Source organism: Akebia trifoliata, chromosome 7 (genome assembly GCF_017979445.1).
Source record: "Akebia trifoliata isolate Shusen 1 chromosome 7, ASM1797944v1, whole genome shotgun sequence".
Lineage (NCBI taxonomy): Eukaryota > Viridiplantae > Streptophyta > Magnoliopsida > Ranunculales > Lardizabalaceae > Akebia > Akebia trifoliata.
In genome coordinates this window covers 26,134,267-26,157,697 of record NC_141381.1, presented here as the reverse complement: position 1 = coordinate 26,157,697, position 23,431 = coordinate 26,134,267, and the positions used below count along the sequence as shown (strand labels likewise).

At 34.6% G+C, this 23,431-nt stretch overlaps 1 protein-coding gene and 2 pseudogenes across 2 annotated transcripts; 2 read left to right on the top strand and 1 right to left on the bottom strand.

Moving 5' to 3' along the window:
* The first annotated feature begins 1,574 nt into the window (after positions 1-1,574).
* LOC147398610 (lysine histidine transporter 2-like) lies at positions 1,575-7,887 on the top strand (annotated as a pseudogene). Its single transcript, XR_015179959.1, has 8 exons — positions 1,575-1,736; positions 4,708-4,865; positions 5,981-6,366; positions 6,453-6,846; positions 6,948-7,053; positions 7,146-7,237; positions 7,337-7,405; positions 7,503-7,887. The product of XR_015179959.1 is annotated as a lysine histidine transporter 2-like (transcript).
* A 2,686-nt stretch (positions 7,888-10,573) lies between these two features.
* On the top strand, positions 10,574-18,373 carry POLA2 (DNA polymerase alpha 2). The gene is made up of 16 exons (XM_086447865.1): positions 10,574-10,649; positions 10,759-10,834; positions 11,360-11,491; positions 12,008-12,377; positions 12,464-12,559; positions 14,592-14,671; positions 15,104-15,179; positions 15,268-15,444; positions 16,271-16,375; positions 16,468-16,563; positions 16,636-16,728; positions 16,854-16,892; positions 17,011-17,052; positions 17,305-17,435; positions 17,527-17,653; positions 17,917-18,373. Exons 1-16 carry the CDS (start codon positions 10,574-10,576, stop codon positions 18,073-18,075), a joined length of 1,875 nt encoding a protein of 624 aa, XP_086303991.1. The 3' UTR covers positions 18,076-18,373.
* Positions 18,374-20,735: 2,362 nt separating this feature from the next.
* On the bottom strand, positions 20,736-21,922 carry LOC147398608 (TLC domain-containing protein At5g14285 pseudogene; annotated as a pseudogene).
* Between the last annotated feature and the right edge of the window lie 1,509 nt (positions 21,923-23,431).

Sequence of the window (23,431 nt, the reverse complement as noted above, 5' to 3'; positions counted from 1 at the left end):
TCTCGAGAACAAACCAAAATGTTTATTGGGAATCAACAATGGAAATTCTCAACCAATCAAGCTCTGGAAAGTGCTAGGAGTTCCTATTGCTCTAACAATAATCATCATCACAAAACTGATCAGAAAAAAAAGTTACATCATCCAAATAATGGTTAGAATAAACAAGGATTCCCAAGGGATCACTATCCACTTTCACATAAAGAAGTGCGGTATGAGGTTCTAGCTTGAAGTCTCTCCATCACGACTCAAAATTTAAACAAGAATAATGCTGAAGTAACCTCAAGCTGGGACCTCATATGGCACTTCATGACGTTCCAAGTTGAAGTCACTCTAGCACGACTCTTTAAATAAATAAATTGAATCGCAAAATTAGATCTATGTGAACTAATCTTATCCTTTCATTTTAATTATGTTTAAAGTCATGTATTTTATTAATTCAAATGTGTTTATACATACTTTCACTTTCACTATTTCATAGTAGTTTTTTTTTTTATATAAATATATTCTTCTCCTTCTTTAGATCATATGTCTTGCACCGTACTTACTTTGCACATGACCAAATCAAACCAAATCAAATACTTTACGTTATAAAGTATTAAAATAATTTCTTGGGCTAATTAAAAATAGGGTTGGAATCCGTTGACTCTGAAAAAAACAATAATCCCAACCCTTTAAACACAAAATCCAATGGTTGAGATTTATGAGTACCTTGATAACGTAAATCTCAGAGATACTTATCTTAAGGATAAATCTCAACCATTGGATTTTGCATTTAAAGGGTTGGGATCATGTTTTTTTTTTATGAGTCATTATTAGGAGTCAAGGGATCTAGGGCCTTGAGCTGATTTTTGGTGAGTATGATCTCTATGACGAGGAGATCATCTTCACCAAAAATTAGCTCAATTTGAAACTTTTAACCTTGTCAAAAATGATTTACAAAAGATGATGGTCCATAATTCTTCAACTCATAAATATGGGGTTAGAAATTTTAGAATTAACTGATTTTTAGTGAGGACGATTTACTTGTCATAGAGATCATCCTCATAAAAAATCAGCTCAATCTGAAACTTTTAGTCCAAATAAGACAAAACATATTATAGATATATGAGTAGATATATGTGTACATGGATCCTGACCCTATATATATATATATGAAAATGTTCAGCACCCTACTATTTGCCCTATGTGTTTTGTCCTACATGGGTTAAAAGTTTTGGGATAGGCTGATTTTTGGTGTTTACAGATCTCGATATATATCAGCAAAATACATATGGTTTTGAGTATGGCTGCTCCTCTCGACTTATACCCACAACCAAACACCCATTCAACAATGGTATTTTGGTTATTGTAAATAAAATCAGGGCAATTTTAATGATGAATTATAAATTGATTTTTTCTTCAATAATTTTTTTTTTATTGCCTGCCAGGCTAAAAGGTCTTGTCTCGCTTTTTTTTATTTGTTTTTATTTTTTCTTTATTTTGGGATTTTAGTAAGTAAATACAGGTTTGCAAAGACTTTGTAAGTCAAACTAACGTCACTCTCAAGATCTCTTATTCTCAGTTTCTCAGAGATTCAAACACGGTTTTTTTTCTTTTTAAATACTCCTCTCCTCCATATTTTCTAACCAATTTTCCTCTCTCTCTCTCTCTGTTCTTTTCTTCTCTAAGTGTTTCTGCAAATCTTTACATCCATGGGAACTCACGCTCCTGATGAGAACAATTATGTCTCCAATAAGGTAAGATAAGACCCATCTCTCTCTCTCTCTAATTGCATTTGTTCTGAATTGGTTGGTTCGCTTAATAGTTAAAGTGATTCTATTACCACGCTAACTTTTGCTAATGCCACCCCAATTCATATGAAAATCACCGAAGAATTAGCGCACATCTTGGGTGGCGTTAGCAAAAGTTGGCGTGGCAATTGAAGTTATCTTAGTTTATTAGAGATTTAAATGGGTTTTTGAGACTCTTTATCCCAGTTTTACCTATCTTGGTTCCTGTCTTATCCTGTTTTAATCTCAATTCCTTTTGATTTTGAAAAATTCTAGAGATCCAACAAATCGCTAAAGATGGGAAGAGATCCCCTATAGACTCCAATCCTTAGAAAGCCTGTACTTAGGAAACTTGTATTTCTCTTTCCATCTCAGCCGTTCCAGTGTCCAACGTCGTTGGACCAAATGACATACCTTTGTTTTTTTTTCTTATTCTTGATTGTCTAGTTTTCTTAGAATAATAATGTTGAAGTGACCTCGAGATCCGACCTCACATCGCACACCCTGTCATGAAAGTGCATGAGAATCCTAGATGCTTTTTCTCGAGATGCGAGTGAAAAAACATCAATGAATCCTATTCACTTTCACGTCAAGATGTGCGATATGACCTTAGCCACACAATTTCTGGTGAGATATTATTTCCGAGAATTTTCCTGTAAATTTAATAAGGTTGGAACTTAATCTTCAATCAACATTCATCAATTGTTTTCTGGACAGACATTTTAAATGTCTTCTCTGGACAGGCCTCTTAGAAAACGCGTGTCCACGTGTCATAAAAATATTCGAATCGTAGCTCCCAGCACCGTGAGAGTAGTTGAGATTTCAGATCAACGAGTACGATCGACGTGGCTAAAATGAAGCCAAAGCCCGACACCCAAGGGTTTAAAACTTTGACCAAGTCAATTGATGGCCCACCAATATTGTGATCACGATTGGTTGATTTTAATGTAACGCTGACTCAGCATTCTATAAGTAGAAATTATTTTCAGAGAAATATGTTCTATTTTTATGATCATGTGCTTCTCGCTCTATTTTTATAAATTAGAACAAACGAACAGCGTTGTTTACGTTTCTCCACATGTCATAGTTGTCAAGTCCCTTTCTCTAATGTACCCCGGGTTTAGACTTTAGAGCACAATCCCAAGTTCCTTCTACTTTACATCATGCTGCCTCAGTCGTACACGTGGCAACAAATAACTTATATTGACCCCACTATGTATTAGAGTTCACACAAAGAAGATTGTTGGGTTAAATTCAGACCATTGGATCAATTTTCTTTTTATTTGACTTATCAGGATCTGTTAATTGCCGTATCCACTAGTTGTGGGGCCCAGTAATCATGATGGCGTATACAACTCAAAAAACCTCAACAAGAATTTGTTTTTTAGTTTCTTTTTCCTAAAAGTAAGGGGATTCTGATTCACAGAATCGGGACACCTTTTCAACACTTTTCCAATTTACCAGAACACCGTCACTAACGACCCACTCGCACTGGAAAACTTCGCAAGAACCTACCCTTCCCCTCTGTGCGACACATGGTCTCTTATATTTTTCTAGGAAAATATATTTGATGAGTTGCTATTGACACACCAACTTTTACTTTAACACACCAATATATATAGAATAATTTACCAAAACGGTACAGTTTTCAAAATTATTTATCAAAACGGTATACTGTTCAAAATATTTTCTAAAACGGTAATTTTACCATTTTCGGAATTAATTTTTTTTACCAAAACAGTAAAATGTATTTTTTTATATCGAAAATACCCTTTTTTTTTTTTTGTTTTACATATGTATTTACAATTTTAACCTTAAAAAATGAAAATCCAACTAAAAGGATTCACTCACTTTCGGTAATCCAACAATCATATGTATTTACAATTTTTTTTTTTTAATGAAATCAATTTTATGTTCGTAATTTCAGTCAAAAAATAAAAGGGTATTTTCGGTAAAAAAAATATATATTTTACTGTTTTTTTCTGTTTTGGTAAAAAAAATTAATTCCGAAAATGGTAAAATTACCGTTTTCGGAAATATTTTGAATAGTGTACCATTTTGATAAATAAATTAAAAGTTGTGCATGTTTTGATAAATCTGCCATATATATATATATGATAAATAACTCTCTAATTTCACAAGGATTGGTGTTTTGTAAGAAAAAGTTAGTGTGTTAATAACAGCTCTCTATATTTGAGATGAGACACACGCCTCCCTATGCCCCTACGATAGAACCATATATCATTTGTCTCGGAATACAGAAGAAAAAGATTTATGATTATACATATCCCGAGGCAAATGATCTACGATTTTATGATGGAGGCATGTGTAGAGGGGCATCAGAGAATCATTACTTATTTAAGATACCCAATGTTTTTGAACTACTAACATTCCCTCTTTGACCTCAGTTTTCTCCTATGGACTAAATCAAAATGATAAAATTCGCCCCTCTCCCGCTTACTTCATTTTTTTAAAAGATGAGGTCATTGCAATCATTTTTAATTAGTCTATAATTGAAGACCGAGGTCAAGGACTATGTCATCAGTTTGAAAACATTGGCTGATCGGAGGATCCACGTGTTATGTAAAGAATAAGGTTCCTTCAATTCAATTGAAGAGGCGGGCAGCTTCAAAGTTTTTGCCTTATATAGGGATAGTCTGGTAATTTCGTAGTCATGGGTCGTTAAACGGTTAGAAAAAGATACGGATCTTCTTTGACTTAAATACACGATCCAACATTCCTAACTCACAGATTCTCTTTTCAAAGGGAAACTGTCACAATTAAAGAATTCTGAAATCTTCCAATTCACTTCCAAAGTTGCTTCTTTTGATTATATTAAGAAGAAGAATTTTGGGTGTTGGATCTTTTTTTTTTTGTTTTGTTTTGCTTTTGTTGGTGTTGAATTTGATTTAGAAAAATGGCTAATAATGCTGCACAGGCCGACACAAGATCCGATAAGGAGAAGAAGATCGATGAATGGCTTCCGATCACTTCTTCACGAGATGCAAAATGGTGGTACTCTGCTTTTCACAATGTCACAGCTATGGTTGGAGCAGGCGTCTTGAGTCTTCCTTATGCCATGTCAGAGCTTGGATGGTATGTTTGATTCAAAAATCAATTAAATTATGGTAAATTTATAGAATTTATTAGATAATGTTGATATATGAGATTGTTTTGTTATTGGATCTTTTTTTTTTTTTTTTTTATAGCTATTATTGTGTAAAAGTCCTGTTTTTTGGTAGATTCTAAATGTTTTCAACTAATGGATTTATAAAAATAAATAATAAAAAAATTGCACTTTTTTAAGAGATATTTGTACTTTGATGTTTAAAAAAGATTGCTTAATAGGGTTATTTTTTTTGCTTGTTCAGTCGACTATGGGTTTATAATCTCAGTTCTATAAATTAAACTATGGTAAATTTATAGAATTGATTCAATAATGGTGATAGATGAGATTGTTTTGTTTTCAGCCATTATTTTGTGTAAGAATTATGTTTTTGTAGTTTCTATATTGATCAGGATAGTTTCTTTTGGTGTTTTTAATTAATGGATTTAATTAAGAGATATTTATACTTTGATGTTTAAAAAAGATTGCATAATAGGATTGTTTTGATGGTTGTTCGAGGTTGTTTCTCGATTTGGATTCTGATATGAACTCAATCAATACACCAAAAATACCTAGATGTCAATGGTTCTAAAAGTTAAGCCTAGATCCATTTGGGGTCATAACATACCACAAACACAATGTAACCAACATCCATGGTAGCCCATTATGCGTGGGCTTTCACTTTGGTACCCATCTTTTTTTGGGTCCTTGGTAGTTTTTTCCCCCAAAATCCCTCCTTCTGAGCTTTGAACTCGAGAAGTCATGCTGGATCTGATGCCAAATGATATGAACTCAACTAATACACCAAAAATACGTTGGTGGTAACGATTCAAAAGGCTAAACACGTATCTATTTGGGGTCATAACAGATTTTTTAGATAATTTATTCTACAAATTAACATGAAGATTACCTCAAATCAAGCGTCCGAAATGTGTTTAAGACTGCTTTTTAGTCGATTTCAATTAATTTGAGGCTATTTATCCCATGGACTTGATTTCCCTTCTTTTTTTTCATTTTAATGAAACCGAACATGTCTCTTTATTATTAAATGTGTATATGCAGGATGTCTAGAACGCTAATCAAATTATCTTTTTTTAATGTTTAGGGGTCCCGGTGTGGCTGTACTTGTTATATCATGGGTCATCACTTTGTACACGTTATGGCAAATGGTTGAGATGCACGAGATGGTGCCAGGGAAGCGGTTTGATCGATACCACGAGTTGGGTCAGCACGCCTTTGGTGAAAAACTTGGGCTATGGATCGTTGTACCCCAACAACTAATTGTTGAAGTTGGTGTAGACATAGTTTACATGGTAACGGAGGAAGATCGTTGAAGAAGGTTCATGATTTGGTATGCAAAGATCCCTGCAAAGATATCAAACTCACTTACTTCATCATGATCTTCGCCTCATGTCACTATGTTCTCGCCCAACTCCCCAACTTCAACTCTATCTCGATCGTGTCTTTGGCTGCAGCCGTCATGTCCCTAAGGTATCACTAATTAAAAATATTCCTGTGCTATTCAGATTTATTATTTCTCTCTATTTTACTAATGTTTGTGATTTGTTTTTCGACAGTTATTCTACGATTGCTTGGACAGCTTCTGTTCATAAGGGGGTTCAACCAAATGTAGACTACAGCTACAAAGCTACGACCACACCAGGAACCGTCTTTAACTTCTTTAGCGGATTGGGTGATGTAGCTTTCGCCTATGCAGGGCACAATGTGGTCTTGGAGATCCAAGCTACTATCCCTTCTACACCCGAGAAGCCATCTAAGAAACCTATGTGGAAGGGTGTCGTTGTTGCTTACATCGTTGTTGCTTTATGTTACTTCCCCGTCGCTTTAATTGGGTATTGGATGTTTGGGAACGCTGTTGAGGACAACATCCTCATCTCGCTCCAGAAACCCACTTGGCTAATCGTGATGGCTAACATGTTTGTTGTTGTCCATGTTATTGGAAGTTATCAGGTGCGGTTTCACATACTTCCCGACACGTATCTCACCCTTTATCATATGCTATTACATGTTTTGTCTGACATTTCTGTTTTTTTCACTTTTGTGTATTTAAGATTTATGCGATGCCCGTGTTTGACATGATGGAAACCGTATTGGTGAAGAAGATGCATTTCCCACCTGGTCTCACTCTCCGGTTGATTGCACGAACTCTATATGTTGGTGAGTAATATTTTCTTCTTCTTTCATTGAGCAATTGTGAAGTCTAGAAAAGTAGTGATATTTAATATAGTTATGTGTTTCTTCGAATGCAGCATTTACAATGTTGGTCGCTATAATCTTTCCTTTCTTTGGAGGACTACTTGGATTCTTTGGAGGTTTCGCTTTCGCCCCAACTACATACTTTGTAAGCCATGATTTCTCTCCCTTTCTTACTAGAACAATTATTTCTTACTATAACAATCAAAATGAATGTTAAATCTCTCTCTTGAATCCCGTTTTGCAGCTCCCATGCGTCATGTGGTTAGCGATCTACAAGCCAAGAAAATTCAGCTTATCTTGGATTGCAAACTGGGTATGTTAGAATCAAAATAGTTTACCCTTTTATGTGTGTTTGCATTGTCGTTTGAATGATTATGCTGATGATATAGTTTGGGTTCGTGTGTTTACAGATTTGCATAATTCTCGGTCTTTGCTTGATGATTCTATCACCAATTGGTGGGCTAAGGCAAATCATCCTTCAATCCAAGGACTACAAGTTCTTCTCATGAACATTTTCTCTGTGTCAGAGGAAGCGATCTGTTTTTGGAGGTCATCCGAAAGATCAGAATTTGATGACGAAGATGCTGGTAGTGGCCATCGATATAATTAGTCAAACAGGGTTTATTAATCTATGAGATCTCCTTGGTTTGTTTAATTTGTGGTGTTTGGGAATGTGGATTATGTTGAAAAAGGAAATATGGCCATTGAACCAAATGGAAAAGGAGATCTTTTATAGGCTCATAGTATGTTACTATTTACATTTTTATATGTTTTCTTTATTACATATTTCTCTTTCATGTGTGTTTCTAGCAATGGTGCTGTTATGGATTTCAAAATTCTTAACTCTCTCTCTCTCTCTCTCTCTCTCTCTCTCTCTCTCATAAATATTTAATGATTCTAAAATCCAAATATTTAAATATAATGAATAAATATATTTAAATATAATGTAAATATTTAAAATCCAAATATCAAAAATTGATGGTCGATGAAATACACATCGACCATGATAATGATAGATAATGGACAAAAGATCCACTCTCGACAATGATACTGATGGACGCGAATTGCGGACTTTCTTGGCATTTGAGGTCCCATTATGGCAACCATCCACGAAAATGAAATAAATCAAAGATAATGAAAGACACATCCATCGTGATAATGAACGATAACGGACAAAAAATCCAATCTCGACAATGATAATGATGGACATGAATTGCAGACTTTCTTGGCATTTGAGGTCCTATTATATATGGTAATGATGTCCATTGATGGGAGATGAATGAATATGCATTTGCACATGATATAAAATAGTTATGTTCCATCAATTATTGAATAACTTGAAAAAAAAAACTTACAAAGAATTTAAAATAAAATCTATTTAAATACAACCCATTTTCTCTTAAACCACCCATCCTTATCCCTAGTTTGATTATGGTGTGACACATTCTCTTGTAGTCACATGTGCCTTTCAATAAGGAGTGAGATTGATAGCACCTAATATCAATTATTGATCTCATCGATTAAAAGGTTCGTATCATCATAAACCATCCATCGCGTCGTGGAGATTTGTGGAAGTTCATCTATATCAAATCCTAATTATTGTGGAGTTTGTCAAAGCATGTGACCTATCTGATCAAGTCAATCATAATCTCTTCCAAGAACATTCGATTGGATCGTGCGATTTTATTGTCTCTCTATGGTGATTATCAATGATGAAAGTGGAGATCATCGGATTGAATGTATTTATGGTGTTAGATTTTATTAGATAACTTGCACTAGCCTTCTAAGGGATTTAAATTGAGAAAACTTATCTAAACAATACCTAGGATCCCTTAAACCATCCATCCTTATATTTGATTTTGACACGGTGCATCACCAAGGAGGTAAAAATCGTGATAGTGCCATGTGTCATCTTGGGATCAACCTCTAGGTATGAACCTGTTGTTCTGAGGATCCAAGAATTGCCACTACGAGGTAAGCTCAGAAAGTCGGACGTCCTCATAATATGCCCATGGGTCGGTAGGTTATCTCCAACACAACAAATCAAATCTTATTCTAGAAAAATCCGGGGCGTGGAATATTCCCTAGATTGTTTCAACCACACGATTGATTGATGAGATAAATTATGTAATAGGATAAGTCAAAACGGGAAATTGCACTTAAATGTGATGTTTTTTTTTTACTAACACTAACTTGATCGTCGGAAAGGTTGTGGTGAAGAGACAGTCAAATGGATAAGAAGATTCATCAAGTTTAGATCTCGAGGAAGATCTGAAATTATGGATTTTTGTATACTCAATCACTATTATCTTTTATCATTTATCAAGCAACATTAATTCTCTATAATTTGCATGCATATTATATGAATTATACTCATTGATAAGGAAAAATAAGGCATGGGGAAGGTAAAAGATTGAAAATAAATTGAAATCCACTAAAAAAATATAAAAGAAATGAAAAGAAAAGGGATTGTATTGCTAACTTTTATTCATTAGTTATAAAATGCATATCTTTCATATAAAATAATTGGGTCTTGTTAACGTGTGGGGACACACGTTAAGCTACATTAAATTCACTTTGGAAATAAGCATTTGAGGGTATTTTTGATAAAAAAAAATATTTTGAGGGCATTTTTGGTAGGAATTTCAATTTCTAAGGTGCATTCAATGCAGCTTGGGGCACGTGTTAACAAAACCCCAATTAATTTGCTAGAGGTAAATAATTTGTCTTGAGTTTTCAATATCACACACATTAATCTTTCACTCAAAAGCCAATCACTTAACCCTCATTCATTCTCAAAAGAGTTTGTTAAAAGGGAGAGAAAGAAAGACAGAGTTCTTGAATATTTACTCCTCACTTGATTGAATTGGATTTTTGAAACTGACAGAAGTCCCTAAGATGGACTCTCATTTGGGATTTGGGTCTTGAGTTGGGTAATTTGGTGAGAATTACTAGAAACAATTCTCAACAAGGTATAATGGGATAATTGATTGGACTCTTACTGGGGGTTATATATTATGGTTTTAAAACTCGTTTTGTGAACGAGATCGAGTCGTCTCGAACGAGTTTTCCAATACATTAAGACGTCTTGTTCAACAATGAGAAAAATGAATGGGGATTTTAAATCTTGTCCAATACATTGACTTGTCTGTTCGTCTCATTGCCGGTGATATTGAGACAACTCACGATGTCTTGGTCTTGGACGAGTTTTGAAACCATGGGTTAGATGCCCAATTTCATTAATTGATGTGTTATGAATAAAAGATGGTGCGGCACTAGAAGTTTTTAAGGAATTTTTTTTTTTTGCCAAGGGTACTTCTGTAATATATTCAAAAGTAGAGGTATTTTATTTGACAAATGTACTCTCCCGCCCTAGCGACACATACTTATTCGCCCAAAGCAAATTTCCCGCCATTTCTTACTCTTCGTCGTCACTTTCTCTCCTTCTCTGCAACTCAGAGATTTCAAATCCTAGATCGCCATGGAAGAAGAGATCAAAGCTGAATTCGAAAAGAGCGGTTTTTCTCTCGACAAAGACGAGGAAATATTGAAGAAATGTAAGTTTTTTACTTCATTTTTCTTCCTTTTTACCATTTTAATTCCTTCAAAATCCCTAACTACAGTACTACAAATCTCACATCTCTCTCTCTTCCTCTCCTCTATTAGGTCTCACTTTCTGCATAAATTACAAGCTTGGACCTTCAGATCTCGTATCAAGCTGGGAGGTTTACTATCTCAACAGGTGAACTCCCTTGTTCTCTATTTGTTTGGTAGAAAGTCGATTTGCTAGGAACCGATACTTAACTTGTTTGATATCTTAATTCAAAAGAAAAGTTGGTTTTTTTAATGAATCTCTGCTTGATTTTGTAGTTTTTCTGTTTGGTAGGAATCGATACTTAACTTGGTTGAGATCTTAATATAAAGAAAACTAAGAAGAAAAGTTCGTTCATTTTTAATGAATCTCTGCTTGACTTTGGGGTGTTTGTGTTGGATTTGCAAAACTGAAGTGATCAAGAGAAACACTCACTTTTTTATAATTGCTGTACTTCTCTTATGGAAACAGAGAAATTTTCCCTCATGAAATGCGTTTTAACTATTATTGCCAATTCACAAGTGGGTGCTCATTTGTCGAAAAAGGGCGTGCCCCAATCACACAATAGGATTTTTTTATTTAATTTTTTAGTTTTTTTTAATTTTTAGAACCCGTAAAAGGGAAATTGTTGTGTTTTGGGGATGACATGCTGTCTAATATGTATTATTTTGACAGGCAACTAAGCGGAACGGTGTTACAGAATGCTCATATGGATGGTTTCTTGTCACACCTACAAAGTGTACAAAAGGATGCAATTATTAAAGAGGAGCCTTACCTGCACATCTACTCCAGTAATGATGTCGACATGTGAGCATTAAATTTAGTTTTTTGTACATTTTATTTTTAATTTTTGTGCTTGATACCTCAACAGAAGATTTGGCCTTGGATAGAGTGGAGGGATGGAACAGGATTCATCTTGTAGACCCCAAATAGTTCTGATAAGGCTTTCTTGATTGATTTTATGGTGTTGTGTGAAGTCCATCAAGAATGTGAACTTTCATTTTAACCACCATTGCAGTGGGCATAAAGTCACCTCTCTCTTTTACATGTGTTTAGATTGAGATAGGGATCAGAGCTTTATAAATCTCAATTATTATTGCTAAATGCATATATTTAAGCTTTTCTATCACACTTTAAAGAGTAAAAAAAAGCGAGCTTGCCTATTCGTGATTAAGGGTTGGACATTATAGATCCTTAATAGATTCCATCCCTTCTGTAATTTTCAATATTTCTATTCTCATGTTGACTTTTAACAAGTTTTTGTATAATAGACAATCATAAAAAAATACAATTTCATCCAATTGATAAGATCCCATTATATAGGATTCTAAGTGACGAGCATGAGGATACCAAAGAGGGTGTTATAGGAACTCCAACAGACCGACAAGAAAGATATGCAGAGCCACTTGACTCAACACCTGGAACGAATGGGACTAGGGCCTCGTCTGGGAAACCATCAAAACTTTCCAGCAACCATATGACCCCTTTTGGGCAACGAACAAACAAGTTTATCGTGCAATCCACTTTCAATAAGTCGCCAGAGATAGAGAATGAAGTAAGAGAACACGAGCTTGCAAACAACGAGGATGATGTCATTAGGAGGGTTCAGCCTGGTGAAAGGTGCTCTTTGGAAGTTCAGGCATCGTGTCCACAACCTGGTTGCAGGTTCATGTACGACAGAATTGAAGATAGGGTAATCAATCCTAACTATACAAAAGGGATTTATTTCAATCTAATTGTTTTTGTCACTTTTTTTCTAATAGTTTTTTGTTGACTTAGTTTAATTCCCTTGAGAATCGCATTAGAAGGCACGCAACTGCATTTGTTGCTTCTGGACTCTACGAGGAACCAATGGACCCTACAGTGGCTTCACAGGTGATTGATTGGATATTTGGGGAATTTTCACTTCTTTACGGCATTTTTTTTGGTGGGACTTATAATGGCCCCGATTCATAAGTTCTCTCTCTCTCCCCCTAACTTGTTTGTGGGTTCATCGCCATCTTTGACTCGTTCCAACTATTTGTGTTTGGTAACATGAATCTAATTTTTCCCTTCAACTCTACAAAAACTATATTTTCTGTCATGACATGTGTCTTCCTATCATTTCTGTCAGCCTTGGTCTCGATTTTTTATCTTCATGGGCGTTATGTCCTGGTCTTGTTAGACACATCAAAATCATCTTAACTGACTTGTCTCAATTTTATTTCTTACTGGGCCATCCTCGGATTCCTTTGAATGTGCTCATTTATGATTTATCCCTTTCTACTTTTTCCTCTTATCCATCACTATAACTTCATCATTATTCTCTGGTTCTCTGAACATGTTCTTTTGGATGTCCAACATTCGGTTCCATAGAGCATGTTGGTCCTATTGTTCTTGTAAACATTTCCATTTCAGTTTGTTATGTGGCAATCATATAACAGGTGCAATCCATGCATCTTTTGGACAAAGTGTGTCTCACTAGCTTTTATGCTTTTGTAAAATGCCTTAGGGCATGTTGTTGGGAAAGTCTCGTTTTGAGGCCTCATGGTGTAAGCCCCAGTTGCTTTTTTTTTAAAATGTCATCCTTGCCAATCAATCACAATTAAGTCTCTTTCCTTTGAGTATCCATATTAAGTTTTTATTGCATATACCATGTTTTCATCCTATTTATTTGAAAATCTTTTTTTATATTATTTATCCCTAATTCTAGTTTTGCATTGACTTCGTCTTTAGCTTTATCATTCGACTACATCATTTGCAAATAGTGTACAGTAAGGAACCTGCTCTTGAATATGAACAATTAATTCATCTATAACCAATGCGAAAATATATGGATTTAATGCAGGTTCTTGATTCAAGCCCATTGCAAATTTTAAGTTGTTTCACCACCAACTCTTCCTAGGACAGTTGACACTTTAGCAGAAATGATTTTTGATAATGACAATGTACTCGTTGGGGTTTTTTTTTTTTTTTTCATTGCCCTCCATATTACCTCTCTACGTATTTTAACTTATGCTTTTTAAAAGTCACTAAAGACCATAAGGAGATTTTTCCATCTTTACTCAGAATTTCTCCTTTAGTTGTCCGAGTAAGAAGTATGAGTAAAGGATGTATCTTCAATTGTGTTCAAATCCTATATTCCTTTTATAATTTACTCAGAATTTCTCCGTTGGCTCTAGGTGTACTTCTTGCACTTTCTCATTTCCTTAGCTGTCTTTCTATTCATGCCCATTTCGGTCCCATCCTCTAAATATCTGCTCTCCACCTGGAATTTCTGTAATAAACCATATATATTTTCCCAAAGTCATCTTTTAGTGCTCTCATCTAGTCTTACTTTGGATTCATAAGCTCTAATACCGTTAGCTATTCTTCTAAAGACTAATTTAATTCACAGAGGTCTATCATTAACACTCAACCCTTCTAATGCCATTTATCCAACTTTTCACTACCACTATTTCTTACCATTTCTTGGATTTTCATCTCCTTGTATGAGATGCCATAGTCATCTTTGAGGCACAATTGTATCTCCATCTTTTGTAGACATACAATGTTGACTTTCCTTGTCAATACACAAACAAACTCCACACTGTACATCTGAAAGTCCCTAAAGTGGGCAAATAAATCTATTTTTCTAGACTAGCTTCTTTCCCTCCATTCATCCATCCATCCCGGTTTAGGAATCCTTGCTCACTTTTTGCTGCAATCAGGTGCCTTTTTTAAGTTCTTACTGGTGGCTAACTTGTAATTTTTGTTCTGTTTATCCAAATTATCTTTCTTAAGCGTATGTGCTATTTTTTTTGGACTAGATATATATTCACTTTTGGTTTCAAACAAGGATCGTCATTTCTTTAGTTGCTCCAGCTGTTAATTGGATGAGTTGGTTTACATTTAAAATTTGTACTGATGATAGAATTTATAATTTCAGAAAAGTGTGTTTTCAATTGGAATGGTTTGTTGTGATGGAGAAGGTCATCTAAATGAGAAGTCCATCCTTTTACAAGGCAGGTACTGAACTGTTTTTGTCTCACCAATTTGTGTGTACTTTACATCGTATAGTGTAATTTAATAACTACATAGATCCATGAATATTAATTTTTAGGAATACCTTAAAGGAGTGTATGGTGGGGAAAAGTTGTTCTCCCTTCTGTGCCAGATACGTGGCACGTATGTCCAGTCGGATGAACTTGCATTTTGGATCTTTAGCAAAATCACGTTTGAAACATTTTTCCCCTTGTGTCATAAAAAATAATAAATGTGCCGATCCAAGAACACGTGATGCCAGTTGTCGGATGGAATAGATTTTTTTGTTAGAAGATTGATGTTGTTGAACTCTTCAAATGATGGGTCACAAACCGCTGATACACCACTTGTACATGCCTGTTGCAATGGTTCATTATTTAGCTTTTTTGTTAAACGTGGGTTCTGATCTTTTGACAGTGTTGAGCATTCCGGGGGTCAACGTGTGCGTCTCGACTTACAGAAATTACCTCAATTTTCTTTTTTCCCAGGCCAGGTAAAATGCTAGTAATAGATATCCCATGACTTATAGGTTCAAATTCTTAGCTAGGTCAAGGACTAAAATAGTTTCAGAAGTGGTATAGGTGGTGGGCATCGAGGGGCACAATCCTAGTGGACATTGTTTGATAGCATCAAAAGTGGTTGATTTTATTCCTTCGTCATCTTCCCCTGATGTGGAGTTGCCCCCAGCTAAGAAGCAAGCTATGGACCAGGAATTTCTGCCAGCTTCTCCTTCCAGTACAGCAACTGAGCTATCTTTGGTATGCAAATATGTGTTAGATTAACACCCTATATGATCCCATCAGAGGGTAATAAATACAACACGGTTATAGCTTAATGCGCTTTTTGAATGATTAAAGAAACTGAATGTCATTTATTTGTATCCATGATATTTTCTATTGCTTTGTACTTTCTCATTGTTTATGAACTTCACCATTGGATATGTGCTTGATATAAATATTGTGGCAGAAGCAATTGTGGTACTGACATTTTATTGCCTGCCTCTAAGCTGATAATGGAACACCATATAAAACTTCAATCATCTTTTAAGTCAAATTTTTTGGAAGGAAATCTAGGAAAAAGTAATCTGAAATAGTCCTAAAGGTTAATTTCATTCAATAATCAAGTCTCCTTACATTGTTCTTGCAGCTATCTATTTATAATAAAACAAAATCCAAAAACCTAACTAAAGGCCTAAGTATCAAATCTTAGCTATCCATCTGAAGTAACATCGATATTTTTCTAATACCTCTAATTTTTGTCCTATTATACCAAAACTTTCAACATAGTTTTGACACTCCAAATATTAGAATTTCTACGTAAGTTGTGAAACATCTGTTGTAGTCTTGGAACGAGCTTTCCAATGTATCTTACGGCTTCTCAATAACACATTTGAATAAAAAGACACGTCTATTAGAAGTTAACAATATCTAGGCTGATGGGATTTGAGAACATAGACCTCTTTGGATTCATACAACTGTTTATCTTTGATCTTTGATTGTATACATTAAAAGACCTACTACTTTGGTTTGCATTATATATTCTCTTTTACTTCCAAGTGTGAATAGATTCTTAAATTGGCAACAGGTTATTGCAGCAGGTCCCTACACCACAAGTGACAACTTGTTATTTGAGCCTCTAACAGAATTGCTTGCTTATGCAAGCAGAAAACAGCCTCAATTGCTTATGCTGGTGAGACCCAAACTGGTTCAGTTTGTTAACCTATGAATCTTTCTCTGTTTTGGCTATAGAAGTTGTAGTTTTCACCTTGAAACTTTTGGCAGCTCGGGCCGTTTGTTGATTCTGAACATCCAGAGATTAAGACAGGAACCGTTGATAGAAGCTTTGATGATATTTTTCATGTTGAAATTCTAAGAAGGGTTTGTACTCCAACTTTTAATTCTTTTGAATATGAAATGTTTTGCTTCCTAAATTTATCTTTCCTGAACCAGTTGCAAGATTATGTTGAGTATATGGCTTCTGCCGCACGTGTGATTCTTGTGCCATCTATACGGGATGCTGGCCATGACTTTGTCTTCCCTCAGGTGCTGTTTATTGCAGGATTTCTTAAATTTATTTTATTCCTTTTGTTTAATCATTCAACTAGCGATGGAAATAGAATCTAATTCAGAATATTAACTCTCAAATTTTATAAACTTTGGTCTTGCAGCCTGCATTTGATATCCATCCATCTGAACTCAATCATATGGTACATTTTGTTTCTTGGATTTGAAAATTTTAATTGTGTACTATTGGCTCTACTCAATCATCTATTATTCTTTAGAGTTGCAGCCTCTTACTAAATTCAAATTTACTTTCTTGACCAGATTACTAGTCTTACAAATCCAGGACGTTTCAATGCAAACAAGGTACGGATTTTGTGCGCTGATATCTGATTATTATTTTTTCCTTGGTTTGTTAAAATCAATGTTTCTAACATGATTGGAGAATTGGGTGGTCAACTGTTTCATGGTTGAGTTATTGCATGAGTCAGGGACTTGCCCGTGTCAGCCGAGTTTAGAGTCCATATATGTTCTATGTTTAAGAGATCTTAACTGTACTCTTATGGACAAAAGCTTGTGTAGGTTGTAATTGAAGTACTCTCTTTTTTGGGATTTCAGGTCAAGGTAGGTTGCTGCACCGTGGATATTCTAAAACAGCTCAGTGGAGAGGAGATAGCGCGAATCCCAGCTGATGGATCATCTAGGGATCGAATGGGGCGACTTGCGACACATGTACTTGGCCAACGCAGGCACGTATTAGGCATTAATCTGGGAAGTTATACACTTAAATGATAATTAGTAGCTCAGACATTCAAACATACTTGTTTTGTTTTTGGACAGCTTTTATCCTCTATATCCTCCCTCAGAGGATGTTCCTCTAGATCTTTCTCTTGCTCCAGAAGCTCTACAGATTTCTTCCATTCCAGATATTCTCATCTTGCCTTCAGACCTGGCTCCTTTTGTGAAGGTAGTGATCGTAAAACTGTGCTAAACTCTCAAGACTTCTTAGACCCATCGTCGTGTCTCATTCTCTCCATCGATCAATAGTGAATGAGAAAGACGGAAAGCATTCCGTATAATGCACCATCCATACATAATGGTTCGTGCATGAAGTGCGCCAACACCATCCATTGATTTTATAACATATTTTATAAGCATTTTTCTTAATTAGTAGCCTGTTTTAACTAACATATATTAGGATTTGCAGCATAACTGTTTGTGTTTCCACAGGTATTGTCCCTTGGGGAAAGGACAGGTGCAGAAGAGCAAGTAAAGTGCATTGGTGTGAATCCCGGGAGATTAGCTAAGGGTGTTGGAGGGGGTACCTTCGTAGAGCTTAACTATCGTGGGAGTCCTGACACGACAAATGCCTCTATTATCCGCATATAATTCTTTGGAATGAAGGCTTGACAGGAATGTAGTTGATATGTACATCAGGGTGATTCAGGAGATGGCCTACAAATGGGTAGGGTAGGTTCGTTGAAAGGGGTATGGAAAGAAGTCTGAATCAACCTTGCAGTGAACCGATTCATTTAATCTAGGATGCATTCAACTTGGCCAACTTAGTTCTTCATTTCAGGAAAAAAAAAAAAAAAAAAAAGGTTGCTGTAGGTGATTGCCTTACAAAATAATAGTAGGCAAGTTTTTTTTCTTAAAGTGGAGTGGATGATTGTGGGTTGAGGATATCTCCCTTGGTTCTTCTGTTAGTATGATTTTATTTGTTAACATATCAGTTGATTATAGATTTTCAATGTTTACATATTTTGAATCTGTATTTCTTTTTCTTATAATCTATCATTTGAACCAATGTTTTATATTGTTGAGACGATATTTTAGGCTGGTCTGTGCCTTGAGGTGTAAGCCTTACCAGCATGGAATATTTTAAATAATGTTTAATACATAGTTTTAAAACTTTAAACTTGACTTGAATGTCCATTGAGTCAAGTCAATTTGAAAATTCGGGGAGTCGACTTGCTCTAGTCCAATTAAAATATTTTATAACTTAAATACCCTCATCCAGAGAAATGCCCTTGATTTTTCCTTAACCTTAAAATCTCCATCGTCAAGTTTAATATTTATCTCATATAACCTTTCTAATAGCAAACAAGATGAATTTTTAGGGTTCAAACATAGTTTTTTTCAAGCGATTGAAGCCGATCAAATGAAGACATGTTGAATTGGTTAAAGAACTTGAAGATGATGGCTTTTCCATTGAAATAATCAAGAGTTTTATCTCACAGGTTGAAATCTTTGGATTGAGTCTAATTGAAGAACTTGAAGATGGTGGTTTTTTGGATTAAAAAATCAAGATTTTTTGTAAGAGTTTGAAACCAAGGGATTGAGGATGAGGTAGAATACGTTAAACAGCTTGAAGATACTGAATTTTTTTTTTTTTAAATAAGGGTTTTTAGATGGATTTTGGGGAGAAAAATCTGGATTTTTAGAAATACAATTTCATTTTTGACTCTGTACCTAACTCAACTGAGTTTGACTTGACTTTTTAAAAAAAAATTATTTAACTTGGCTGGTTGATTTTTTTTCATATTTTATGACCAATTCACCTCAATATTCAATCAAGTCAAGTCAGCTTAGTCGAGTTTCAAGCCAACTCGACAAGTTCTAAAACTATGATTTAATATATACAAATTATTTATATTAAAAAAATAACAAAACGGGATAACCATCACATATTTTCAAATAAGAAAGACATATTGATATAGGAAAAACATCATAGTTAGTTACTAGTTAATATTACTACTTTATATTTTAAATAAGAAAGACACATTGATATTTGAATAAGTTAAAGCCTACGCAGTTAATTATTTTATATTTATTACAAAATTGTAATTAAATATTTTTAACAAAAGTTTTTACATTAAACTGAATATAGCTAAAATTATTTATGAATAAAATCAAATGACTTTTTTTTTTCATATATTATTATTCTAAATTCAATCTTGTTTCTGTTGTGTTGGATTTGATAATCTTTTGAGTGTTCCTCTCGCTAGAACCTTCAACTCATATGTTCCTTCTAATAAGAGTTGTAATCAACTTTTGTTGCATGTCCAAATCATCTCAATCGACCTTGTCTCAATTTATTGTCTATTGGATTTACTCTTGAAATGAATAAATTACTGCCAAGTATTCTTTTCTCTGATATTTACACATCACACATAGCACGGATGATTGCAATAGAAACAAAACAATTGGGAGAAAATTAGATAACACCACAACCTACCAAATAAGTGCATCATATCTATCATCTCAAGTAAGGAATCTGAACCTTGTGTGTGTGTGTGTGTGTGTGTGTGTGCTGGTGCGCGCTATTATTGCAGTACGCATAGACTCCATACGAAATTAATCAAGACACAACAGTATTGTTGTCCCCCCGGTCCAGATCATTCGTAGGTGTAACAGTTGGCATGACAGACACAAGAGATGATCTCCTTAATTGAATGATAAAGTGGTCCTTATAGGATAACAAAGAACTTTCTATTTTCCTCTGTCTGATGTTTAATTTGTAAGGCAACAGGCAGTTACAAAATCACAGGTATAGTCACAAAATCGGATTACGGGTTTAAAACAGCAAGGGAAAACTTCAGGGAAAAAAATGAGAAAGAAATAAGGACGAAACATAAAGGTAAAAAATTATTTTAATTTATTATATATGTCCAATATAACATGTTCTCAAACATAGTTATACATGTTATGATGCCAACAAAAATTACTCATCAACATCTTTTAAAAAAAATAATGCACTATTAAAAACAATATAAAATCATAACATGAAGATATTATCATCAAATCTCGAATTTCTACATTTATGAATCACCAAATTCTATTATGTATAAAATCCCACATTAAAAAAACGAAAGTATTTAGTTTAGTATTATGATCAAATGGGCTTCTAAACATCTTTTTTTACATCAAATTGTGCTCAGAATACAGAGATATAAACAAATTGAGCTATCACAATGAAACCCATCATCCATTATTCTGATTTAGAACCAACCATACTCACAATCTATCAAAGAAGAAACTAATCGATGTCATATAATTCCCCCAAAATTGCTCATTTCAGCAATTATTGTAACCTAACAAACAAATACCCTTTCATGTTTTAGCTCAATTTCTTCTCCAATTTCCCACTCCTCTCCTTATACAACTCCAACCAAAGACATGAAACCCACAAAATACTCACAGAAATGGCCATTATAACTACAACCATCCAAGAAACCCAAACCCATCTTGGAATCACATTATTTGCCTCTCCACTCAAATAAAAAACCAACATTTCGTAAACGAAAATCGGCCCAGCAAACCCTCTAACAACAGAATAAAATACATAAAATGGAGGAGACATTAATTCATACAGTTTAGCTGCACTGGGTACCTCTGCTCTTCGAGCATTTGCGAGAGTCCACGTGTTCTGGCAAGCACTTGTTACCTCAGCAAGAACCAGAAGAACAAGGATTCCAACAGCCCCATGTGAAACCAAGTATCTACAAGTCACAAACACGAACAAAGTCGCTAAATGGTGCGCAATGAAGAGGAGATCGTCAGCAAAGAAGGTGAAATAATGGACGAGATCCATCAAGAAGTAAGCAATACTGAATTCAAGAACCGTGTTTTGGAAATCTGTGTTTGGAGATGCAAACCCACGTTGAGATTGGGTCAAAATTGCAAAAATAGCTAAGAAAACAGCAGGAGTTCCATGGAAGAAAGAAATTATGCAACTTGAAGCTTCTGAGCGGTATTTTGGGTTCCAATTTCGAAAAATCACAAAGTAGGAGAAGAGATAAATTATGAGAAATATCGAGAAGAACATGGGGAGGGTTGGACGAGTGGGGGTTATGGATTCCATGGAGTTTTAACAGAGAAAGATTGTTTCTTTAAAAACTCAAGAGCTGAATTGAGAAAGATTTCGAGAGAAATTTGGAATTTTTAGGGTTTCTGAGGCGCAAAGAATCAGAAACAATTCATGTGGTTTTTAAGTCTTGGAGAAATTCAGAAATTTGAAATCGAGCTTGAATTAAACTAAGAAAGATGCAGAGCTAATTAATTCGATCCAAAAAACTTCGAATTGGTTGAAATAGAGTTAGGGTTTCGAGTGAGAGAGAAGAGAGAAGAGAAGAAGAATTGCAGAAATCTCCAGATATTATTGTGAAACGTTTCACCGAATCTCTGAGAGAATCGCAGAGCTTCGAAACGCCTGAAAAGGTAAATTAGCTCTACTGAGGTCTTAGAGAGATAAAGGTCGAATATTGTCGTCTTAGAGAGATAAGGAAGACACGTGGGAGTCAAATCGGGTCCACCATATTTGCTTTTGTTTGACTTCTAACTACCTAATTAAAACTCGTTTTTATAACCACTAAGATTGCTACACGTGGCATTTAATTAATCAAACTTCTGAAAACGAACGACAGAACTGGGGGAGAGTGAAGATAGTGATTCTATTGGCACACCAACTTTTACTTACAATACACCATTCCTTTTGAAATTGTTTACTAGATAGAAGATATTTTAAAATTGGTAGAATCTTTTTAATTTGATGATTGATGGTTGGTGTAAAATTTCAATTATTGGAGAGCTGAAAAAAATGTTATAATTGCACAACATGTAAGTCAGTTAGTTATACACTAACGCTGGGGTGAGATTGGATTTATTGCGATTTTTACATTTACGATGCGAGATGAGCAGATAATCATAGATGTGTTTACTTGTCGTACGAGGAAATAATATCTACAATTATAGGCATACCTCTACTTCAGAAATGTAATAAAATCGCATTGAGACAATGTTTTTTAAAAACTCAGTTTCACATCTCGTCTCGTTTAGTTCAGATATCGAGTAAACTCGGACGATACGTCTCATCTCATTTAGCATTGAAACAATGATTTTTAACCATTTAAAAAAATTCAAAAATGATTCTTATTAAAAAATGAAACCAAAAAAAGATGTAGAAAAATCAATTTGGGAGTGAGAGCGTAGGGTTTCAAGTTTGAAAACCTGTTGTCTCGTTTATCTCGTGATACGCGACTATCTCAAAAGGGTTTGTGCATTTGTCTCGTCTAGTCACGATACCGATTTAACTTGGGCAATACATCTTGATCTTAGACGAGTTTTAAAATCATGATGTCACCCCCAACACGACTCTCAGTTATAACAGGCCATATAATAAGTCATTAAAGAAAAAACGAATAGATGATGGTTGGTGTAAAACTTCTTCATGAAATATAATCCTGGGTTGACAAAGTAAGCAATCAATGGAGAATGGCAGGATATGTGGAATTACAATGAGCTTTGCATATGATTCGACCAAGTCCTAAATAATCCATAATCTTTTTCGCCTTTTTATCAAAAAGATCTGAATGAAACAATTTATGTCTCACTTAATCATTAGTTTGGCTTGTAGATCACATGCTTTCAAAACTCGATTTGACATGATGAGACAAACCATTTAACTCCGTTTAAAATAAGTGATTTATATATTTTTAAGTTAAAATAATTATATTTTTTAATAAAATAAGATTGATTAGAAGATGTTTAGTTATAAAATCATATTTTATTTATATGATATAATTTTAAATTCTAAAAAAATTAATTATTTTAATAAAAATCTTCAAAATTCCGATTGACTTAGTTGAATTTTACTAGTGCTGCCAAGATTTTCAAAATATCGTCTGAAACATCTCGTTTATCTTAGGAGATAATGTAATTGTAAAGACACCCTCTGTATCAAACA